The 10,262-nt window shown below is 38.6% G+C and overlaps 1 protein-coding gene across 4 annotated transcripts in view; it reads left to right on the top strand.

Moving 5' to 3' along the window:
- LOC139935213 (deoxynucleoside triphosphate triphosphohydrolase SAMHD1-like) overlaps positions 1-10,262 on the top strand; it is a 30,562-nt gene that overhangs the window by 8,445 nt on the left and 11,855 nt on the right. For 2 of the 4 annotated variants that reach the window (XM_071929700.1, XM_071929701.1), the window contains exons 2-9: positions 704-949; positions 1,770-1,839; positions 4,597-4,693; positions 5,727-5,887; positions 6,801-6,916; positions 8,826-8,896; positions 9,263-9,403; positions 9,601-9,816. In XM_071929700.1, the coding sequence (XP_071785801.1) occupies positions 769-949; positions 1,770-1,839; positions 4,597-4,693; positions 5,727-5,887; positions 6,801-6,916; positions 8,826-8,896; positions 9,263-9,403; positions 9,601-9,816 (1,053 nt within the window). In that variant the 5' untranslated portion in view covers positions 704-768. Of the gene's footprint in view, positions 1-152; positions 224-703; positions 950-1,769; positions 1,840-4,596; positions 4,694-5,726; positions 5,888-6,800; positions 6,917-8,825; positions 8,897-9,262; positions 9,404-9,600; positions 9,817-10,262 lie in introns of those variants that run through there. The other 2 variants (XM_071929703.1, XM_071929704.1) reach the window with 2 other exon arrangements.

The raw sequence follows: 10,262 nt of genomic DNA, 5'->3' as shown, positions 1-10,262 counted from the left end.
TTCATTGTTTACCCCCTGCTTTTTTTCTGTATGCTTTCTAACCCCCATTCATGTATTTCCACTTCACTGCTTATGTTTCACTTAGTTACCTGTTCATGTTTGTTGTGTTGTCATTTAGCCTTCAAGAAAGACTCTGTGAGGGTTGAAACGTCAGGCCATTAACTATTTTTTGCATTAAAAAATATTTGTATTACTCATTTTTCACAAAACCTACAGCACCGCAGTAAGTAAAATTTCAAGGGAATCTGTCTACTATCATTAATTTTATCTTCAAATCTGTGGACATTGTATGTTATGTTAAAGACACTGGATACTATTGGTAATTGTCAGAGACTAATCTTCACCATGTTCACAGTTGGTGTATCTCAACATACATAAAATAACAGTTGCAAGATATTAATGAAAGAAAAAAACATCCTTGTCGCACCATGGTCACACAAAGTTGTGTGCTTTCAGATGCTTGATAATGATTTCTTAGACCTGAAATTCTAAATCTGAGGTCTTGAAATCAAATCTTTGGAAAATTACTTCTTTCTCGAATACTACGTCACTTCAGAGGAAGCCGTTTCTCACTATGTTTTATACCATCAACCTCTCCCCATTACTCGTTATCAAGAAGGGTTTTATGATAACAATTAATTTGAGTAATTAAATGTACCAATAGTGTCCGCTGCCTTTAAACAGTCGCTTTATCTGCCTGTAGATTTGTAGCTGTGTGTCACCGTTACTGAGGCTGGAGTGATTATTTGCTGCAGACAGCAGATTGGTATGGCGGCTCGTATCTCAAAACGTAGGAGGTTCTCTGAGGGTAGTCGGTCGTCGACGGGGTCCTCAGGCAGTGACTCCAACAACCTGATGGACTTAACAGAGTTCCAGCAGTGGGAACCGATAGATGTGGCTGATTATCTCACATTGAAAGGATTCAAAAATGAAGCAACGCTGTTTAAAAGTTAGTATCCTTGAAGGGACATGTTGACCCCTTGCACGCACGTCACACACGGCGACTGTGGCACGCTCACCATTTTGGTGGTCAATAGGTTTAAGCATGGAGAAATAATTAGATGGTTTAAGTGTATACGCTGCGTCGCCAAAAATGCGAACTTCACTGAATAATGCATGGTGACTTTAACCACCAAAATGGCGCATCCAAGATTATTCTGATGATGACGTCAGATGACTTGGGTCAATTGCCCAAGGTCGAACGAGTTGGTCTATAAAAGCACTTGAAACAGTTTGTTGTAAAATGCATAAGGTTAGAAAAAATGTTTGAAGAGTAGAATGAGTATAATGATCCACGATCCACAAAAATATGCCTCAAATTTTATGGGTTCTCTTTTTACTTTGCGAACTAACACGCTTGGCCAATTTATGGAGTCTGAAATTTGACTCAACAAATTGGCGTTTACGTTGTATTTGGAAAACTGGCAATTTCAAAGCATGTTTGTGTGGATCAATTTATTCTACTTTTAAAACATCTTTCTAACCATGCAATACATTTATAACAAATGGTATCAAACGCTTTTCACGGACCAACTCGCCCATCCAAGGCAATGTGTCCCTAAATGAGTATAATATTTTTGTGTATATTTTGGGGAAGTTTGGTTTATACGCCGGGCGGTTTATAATCCGAAAAATTTAGTGAAAGTCTTGACCGATGAATCTTCGTTTACCTCAGTGAGGGCGCAGTTTTGGGCGTTACAATCTGAAATTTTACCTTGCTTTTTTTATGATTTCAAATCTGTATTTTTGCATTATGTCTTTTTAAATAGAGCAAGAAATATCAGGAAAAGTTCTGGAGTACCTTACAGAGGATTTGCTTGACAAGAAAATGGGTGTGAGGTAAGATTTATCTGGAAAACTTTGCCAAACTTAAAGCTTAAAGGCAGTGAACACTATTGGTAATTACTCAAAAGATAATTATCATAAAACCTGTCTTGATTACGAGTAATGGGGAGAGGATAGTATAAAACATTGTGAGAAACAGCTCCCTCTGAAGTGATGTAGTTTTTGAGAAAGAAGTAATTTTCCACGAATTTGATTTCGAGACCTCAGATTTAGAACTTGAGGTCTCGAAATCAAGCATCTGAAAGCACACAACTTCGGGTGACCATGGTGCGACAAGGGTGTTTTTTTCTTTCACTATCTCGCAAATTCGAGGACCGATTGAGCTCAAATTTTCACAGGTTTGTTATTTTATGCATGTTGAGATACACCAACTGTGAAGACTAGTATTTGACAATTACCAATAGTGTCCAGTGTCTTTAAGTGGAAGCATACTTGTTCCAAAGTCGGTTTGTACTGTCGCCATAATCTAGTGTAATTCCAACAAAATTTCCATGTGTTGCATATTGCTTTTTACTGGTGTTCAGCTGTTGTTTGCTTATCCTGAAAATCACGTGGAATTTTGGTTGGTAATACTGTTTTTATCATGGACGAAATTTTATGCTAAGCAAAGTGTTGTGCTTAGCAGCTCTATGAAATTTGGAGTCTCCAGAGTGGGCATTTGTGTCTTTGAGCAGGGGTCGAAATTAAGGGTATTTCCATGGTAGTCAGCAGGGCTAGTGACCAATAATTTTTAGTAGCCCTGATTAGATTTTGGTAGCCCGAAAGACACATTATGTCTCGTGTCACGGCTCAAACTTTACAATACACCAATAACATAGTTCTTTATTGTTTGTGATGATGATTTTTGCATTATTTTTCCACTAGCCCGTCGGGCTATCAAACTGGAAAAATGAGTAGCCCGGCTGTAAATCTGGTAGTCCCGGGCTAGCGGGCTAGTGGCAATTTCGACCCCTGTTGAGCAAGATACTTCTCTTCACCCAGGGGTATAAATGGGTACATGCAGGGGTAGAGGTTGATATTGTGCATGAAAAAGCCTTTGGAGCAATATAAACTGTTGCCCAGGTTGTATACTCCCAAAGGAGCTAAGAAACATTAAAGGGGATGTTATTGGCCCAATGACCAGGGCATGTTATTGGCCCAATGACCAGGGCACTAATGTAAAGCGCAGTGATACGGATTTGGGTACTTTTTGAAACACAAGACACAATGTACCCAGATTTTCATTAAACTGATACTATTTGAAGATAATAATATTTGAAAGCTTACCTCAAAATATTACTAGCTGAGGTGCTGGAGTTTTAGAAAAATTGGTAAAACAATCAAAACAATGTCACGAAAATACATTTTGAAAGCTAAAATAATTGTTGTCTTTAGAGAGGAAAATTATTTTTTTAAACTGCCTTTAGACACTGCTCTAGAATTGCAAGGGGCGTGGGTTCAACTGGAGTTATATGCCTGTGCTATATTTTCACAGAACTCGGGGAAAGTACTGAGTATACAGTGCTAACCTACATTGGTGTATGGGTAAAAACCAAAAATAGTATTCTTTATCCCCGATGCAAATTTAACATCTATTATATATCGTTGCGGTATCCGCTGCCAAAACATAGGATCCGAACTGCCTCTAGCTACCGGGCAATCACGGTAGGCTAGTTGGTAAGACACTGCTCTAGAATTGCAAGGGTTGTGGGTTTGTTTGAATCCCACCCGAGTAATATGCCTGTGATATATTTCACAGGACTCAGGAAAGTACTGAGTATACAGTGCTAACACACATCGGTGTATGGGTAGAATTGTTTTAAATAATAATAATAATATCGAAGTCTTATATAGCGCACATATCTACCAAACAAGGTACTCAAGACCCAATTATTTAGCACCTTATAAGGGTTTACAAGGTGCTACGGCGCATTAAGCAGCCACAACCAGGAACACCGGGGCGAACCCCCTTCTCTTTTCGATTTGGGCGATATCAATTTATTTTATTCACGATATATCGCCGACAATATATCGCGATATTCGATATAATCGCGATTAATTAAATTTGACATCATCAGTCTTCAAACTCCAAGTGAAAGTTGTAGAAGAGACAGTCATAGCATATGAGAGGTGTTCTAATGACCTATTCTTCTGGTTTTACTCCAAACCTATGGGGTGCAAGATGTCTCAGCTAGCAAATACATCGCGATATTTAATCGATATATCGATATTTCGATTAAAACCAAATCCATCCGATATCGATATCGAGTATCGCGATATTCGATAATATCGTGATATCGCCCAGCTTAAAGTGCACTGGGTTCTTTTACATGCGTTACACAACACATGGGACCAACGGCTTTACGTCCCATCCGAAGGACGAAGCAATGGTTAAGTGTCTTGCTCAAGGACACAGTGTCACGGCTGGGGATTGGAACCCACACTGCTGATCAGAAACACCAGAGTTTAAATTCGGTGCTCTTAACCGCTCCGCCACGACACTTCCACTTTTACTCATTTCTCAAACACTACTTCAATAATAGGAAGTGTTGAACAGGAAATGTGTACAGTGTGTCTTAGTCATGTATTCCACATAAATGTGCATGCTGCCCAAATCACACAAATGATGTTATCTGTATTTTAAAAACAAGAATGAACAAATTAGTTGTATGATTCATGAAAAGCCGTTAATAAGTCTGATATCGACTGAAATTTTTATATATTTTTTTCCGTTTTAATAAATAATTTTAAATAATTTAATTTTTTTTTCAGGAGTGTCGGCAAGCGTCTGGAACTGTTAAAAGAGTTCAAGGAGCTAAAAATACTGACGGACAATCATAAGCCAAGGGTTTTTCAAGATTCCTTGAAGGTTTGTAACTAACAGTTAAAAGTTCAGTATAAAAAAAAACAGAACAAGAAAAGCTTCATAAGAGATGTTAAGTTTGCATTGGGATAAAGAATATTAATTTTGGTTTTTACCCATACACCGAGGTGTGTTAGCACTGTATACTCAGTACTTTCTAGAATTGCAAGGGTCTTGGGTTCGAATCCCACCCGAGTAACATGATATTTTTTCACAGGACTCGGGAAAGTACTGAGTATACAGTGCTTACACACATCGGTGTATGGGTAAAAACTAAAATTAAGAAAAGCTTTCTTTGTCAATCTGTCTCCATGATAAGAAGTATCAGGCTACAGTTGCCTTGAACTCTATTGCCCCTAGTTTTGGTCTTGTTCCCCTTTAAACGTTTCCTGTTAGACTGTAAAAAGAATTATGGTAATTGCATCACCTAAATCGCCATACTATAAGATATCACACAAGCGAGAGTGAAATACGAAGAAATTATAGCGCTTCTGCGTCCCGTATCCACTGAGGCCAGAGGCTGAGTTTGATGTGGGACGCAGACGCGATATTTTCTGTATTTCCACGAGCGCGTGTGTGATAACGTATTTATCTTCAAGCAAACTTTGCTCGTGACATAGAACACACAATACGCAGGTAGTGATATAAGCCGTGCAATATAGGTTTTTGTCACCACTCCATTCTGCGAATCTGATTGGAGGATTAGCGCGTACTTGAAGATAATTCAAGTTATCACACAAGTGGGAGTTGAATACGAAAAAATATAGCTTCTGCGTCCCATATCCAATGAGGCCGGAGGCCGAGTTTGGTATTGGACAAAGACGCACTATATTTTTCTGCATTTCCACAAGCGTGCGCGTGATAACGTATTTATCTTTAAAGCAAACTTGGCGAGTGACATAGAACACACAAGACGCAGGTAGTGATATTGGCCGTGCAATATAGGTTTTTATCACCACTCCATTCTGCAAATCTGATTGGAGGGTAAGCGCGTACTTGAAGATAAATATTATTATTTCCTAATCTATGTTTCTGGCAGGTGTTCAACGATCCAATTCATGGTCACATTGACATTCACCCGCTGTGCGTCCACATCATCGACACCCAACAGTTCCAGAGGTTACGCTACCTCAAGCAGCTAGGTTCCTGCTATCTAGTCTTCCCTGGAGCCGCTCATAATAGGTTTGAGCATTCATTAGGGTAAGGACATTTGGAATTACCAGCTGAATAGAAGACTAGTCTTGTGTGTTATTTTGTATTAAAGGGTTTGGGTACTTTTTAAAGGACACAAAACAAAAATGTCCACTGATTGACATCAAATTTACATGGTTTGAAGATAATGACGGTTGAAAGCTTCCCTTAAAATATAACTTGCTTAGGTCACTTGCTCTTGTTTTTGAGAAATGAGTAAAACAAGTCACGAAAATAATTTTTATCTAATATTTTAAGGGAAGCTTTCTACTATCAATATCTTCTGTGATAAATATTGTACAAACGATTTTGCCAGGCTGCAATTTTATGTAAAAAGGAACATTCTGGTGGTAACTCTACCAGTAGAGATCTTTTAATGCGCCGTATTTTTGGTCACGTGAGGGCGCAATCAAGAATATATCACTTCCAGGGGTATATGCGATTTGTCATGCACTGTTTTAATGGGCGTTCTGTCAATTTTGTTGTGCTGTAGTTTGAAGTTGATTTTGAGGTGGGTTTTATTGCCTCCTTTAAATGTCTTATTGTCGGTGATGTATTTGATGTCTGTGTTGTTAATGTGTTCCAGTCTTTAATAACTGTTGTGGGTATGAATGAATAAACCCCTGGAAGTGATTGAGAGCACCCTCACGCGGTCAAAAATATGGCCCATTTTGCTGGTGACTTCATCTGGAATCACCTCTTCTACTGTTTTCAATGATGTTGTCACAGAATAATGTTTTGATATCAAGGCAGTTAAATTATCAAGAACCAGGCCTCGGTGGGCTTAAACCACTAGTTTAAAACCTCTTCACCACACATTGATTCCCTTTTACACAAAGTGTTCATGCAAACCTCTCTTAGTTTATACTTCCACTATGCAAAGTTTCAAATCTTACTTAACATCAATTTCTCTCAACAACAGTGTAAGTCACTTAGCTGGAACTTTAGCCAGAGTACTACAGAAGAGACAGCCAGAGCTCAACATAACTGAGAAAGATGTTCTCTGTGTACAGATCGCTGGCCTATGTCACGATTTAGGTGAGAAGTTTATTACAAAACTCTCGTACTTGTATCTTGCCCTGCCTTTCAGTTCTGTTACTCTTGTTCAAATCCCACCTCTCAGCTTTTTCAATTCTGTTACTCTGGTCACTGGGCCTTTTCATTCTTTAAACCATCTCAGCTCCCTGGGGAGTATACAGCCTGTGCCGCCAAATATCTAACGCACTAAGCTCTTCAATCATAAGAAACATCTCTGCCCTCACTGGTACCCGTTTTACCCCTGGGTGGAGAGAAGCAATTACAGTTAAGTGTCTTGCTCATGGACACAAGTATCACGACCAGGACTCAAACCCACACCAGGGGCCAATTTCATAGAGCTGCTTAAGCAAAAATTTTGCTTAAGCACGAAAACAGCTCGCTTATTTTACACATGTTACTGGCCAAAATGTTATGCCATATACATTGATTGTGACTGGTAATTAGCTGTTGTTAACTAAGCATAACAATTGAGTGGAGTCTTGGCAGGTAATCTGATTTTACTAAGCAAGGACTTTTTTGCTTACAATAATAATACAATACAATGGGTTTTTATATAGCGCCATTTCATTTAGACCACAGCGCTTTAAACGAACAATAGCAATGCAGATAATACAACAAATGAATAATAAAGCAATAAACAGACACTAAGGAAAAAGATGTTTTTTAAGTGCTTTCTTGAAAATAGGCAGTGAAATTGAGGTGCGTATTGTGATGGGAAGATGGTTCCACAGTCCTGGAGCGGCTAAGGAAAATGATTTAGATGCAGCGGATTGAAGAGATTTGCTGCTCGGTTTATTTTCAGCAAGACGGGTTTTGTCTGATGCTGAGCGAAGCCCAGCCCTAGTTTGAATGTGAAAAGAAAAACAAGATGAAAGATATGCTGGTGCAAGTCCATTTAAGCATTTATACACATGCACCAATATTTTGAATTGAATGCGCTCTTTCACCGGGAGCCAATGTAGCTTTTTGAAAAAAGGAGTTGCATGATCATGTTTAGACGCACAAAATATTAGTTTGGCAGCCCAATTCTGAAGATGTTGAAGTCTATTAATTTGAGTTGTGTTCGCTCCAAGTAAAAGTGCGTTGCCATAGTCCAATCGTGAAAGAACAAGAGACCTTGTAACACTGCTACATGTGTCAACGTCCAGAAACCTTCTTATACGTGTAATGTTACGCAGATGGTATGACACAGACCTAGACAATGATGTTATTTGTGAAGACATAGACATAAGATTGTCAAAGACAATGCCAAGGTTCCGAACAGTTTTAGTGGGTGTGATAATTTCATCTCCAATATGCAGTTGAACACTGGGCATGAGGCGATTGAAATGAGGTGAGGTTGCAACAAAGAACTTGGTTTTATTGTTGTTTAGTTTCAACATATTTTCAGTCATCCAGGATTTTAATTCTACAATGCACTTTGTGAGCGCCTGTAAGGCAGACTGAATAGATGATGAATCCGAAGGTGTGAAACTGGTATAAATCTGAATATCATCAGCTTATTGCTTAAGCGAAATTTTGTGCTTAAGCAGCTCTATGAAATTGGAGTTCGGTGCTCTTACTTGCTCGGCTACGACACCCCCACAAAGAAATTGAACACAATGACATACAATACACCAAACATTCTTGAGTCTTTGGATATTTTCTTTGGTTTTGTGGCTTCAGTGAACCTTAATAGGTCAACTATTATTGTGTTTGAAACATTTGTTTATCTTTCTTCTTTTTTTTTACGCCCATCGTAGTTCAGTCCTTGTTCACACATGTTTGACAACCTTTTGTATACCATGTAAAAACAATTTGAGAGCAGCCAAAATCAGTTGGACTATACTGGCATACTACCTCCACAGGTTAACTATTATTATTATTGAAACATTTTTTTCCCCTTTTCTTTTTTTCCGCGATCATGCAGGCCACGGCCCTTTTTCACACATGTTTGACAACCTCTTCATTCCGACAGTTAGACCAAACTACGAATGGGCGGTAAGTCAGCTTAGATCTTTATAACAAATACTAACAATTTATTCATTTGTATTGCGCCCATTCCATAAAGTGTACACAAGCGCATAACAAAATAATAATCAAAATATTAACATTTCACAACAGAAAAATATAAATGAAAATACAATAACCTTACAGGACTATTCAAAGAGTTAAATGGCAAAACATTAATTGCTATTTTTAAGATGTACTTTAACCCTTTCAGCTTATGCTGCTTGTAATTCTGTTGTCTATATACCAATGAATAAAAATAATTTAAAATAAAGAAGCGGACATGCCTGTTTGTCTGTTCCCAATGAACCTCCTCGCAGTGAAAACTACTTCCTTTTGTTTCATAAATCTTGACAGCATGAGCAAGCGTCAGTGGACATGTTTGATTACCTGATTGAAGCCAATCAACTCAAGGAGGTCTTTGCGGAGTTTGGTCTTGACGATCAGGATATCAGCTTCATCAAAGAGCAGATAGCTGGACCACTGAAAGGAAAGAAGGTAAAAGAAGCGAACTGAGTTGAAGAGAATAACTCTAAATAAATAGTAAACATAAATATTGTGTTTTGTGTCATACAAAAAGTACCCAAACCCTTTAAGGGAAGAAATCAATTACTCTTCATACATGTAATTCTGACCCAAGGAAACAAACCTCACACACTTATTTTTTTTTTTTTTCTATCCTCACCCCACTGTAGACGGAATGGCCATACCGCGGACGCCCGAAAGACAAAAGTTTCCTTTATGAGATCGTTGCCAATAAGCGCAATGGTATCGATGTTGACAAGTGGGACTACTTCCTAAGAGACTGTCATAACCTCGGCATCACTACCAGCTTTGACTGCCACCGCTTCATGAAGTTCTCCCGAGTTATTGAAGTGGATGGCAAGAAACAGATCTGTGCAAGGGATAAGGTTTGTTATACAGGGATGAGATTCCTCTGTTTTAATTCCTTTTCTTTCTTTTTTTTTGCCATAAATAAAGAAATTCTAGGTGTTTTTTTTAAGATCAAATCTAAAATAAACGGAGATATAATCATATAATAATGACCTTGCCTGTCGAGTTGGGCTTTTAAAACCAAGGATAAATGTTAATAATTTGGCTTCAGTGCATTTCATGCTCGCAAGTTTTTGAGCTCGCATGCTTTTGCGCTTTGCGCTCCGAATTCTTTTTTTTCCACATCCCCCGGTTATAGGAACTGCCATTGTTTATCTAAGTTGCCAGACACAACGGCCTGAAGGCCACTTCAAGGTTTGGGCTACAATCAATTATTTTTCCAGAGGTCGTTGCCACCTACTCCTAAGACTGAAACAGGGTTACCCACTTTACAGTCCATACGGATGTAGGCTTGGTTTGGGTA

This window comes from Asterias amurensis, chromosome 3, assembly GCF_032118995.1.
Source record: "Asterias amurensis chromosome 3, ASM3211899v1".
Taxonomy (NCBI): domain Eukaryota; kingdom Metazoa; phylum Echinodermata; class Asteroidea; order Forcipulatida; family Asteriidae; genus Asterias; species Asterias amurensis.
This window is presented reverse-complemented; position numbering and strand designations above follow the sequence as displayed.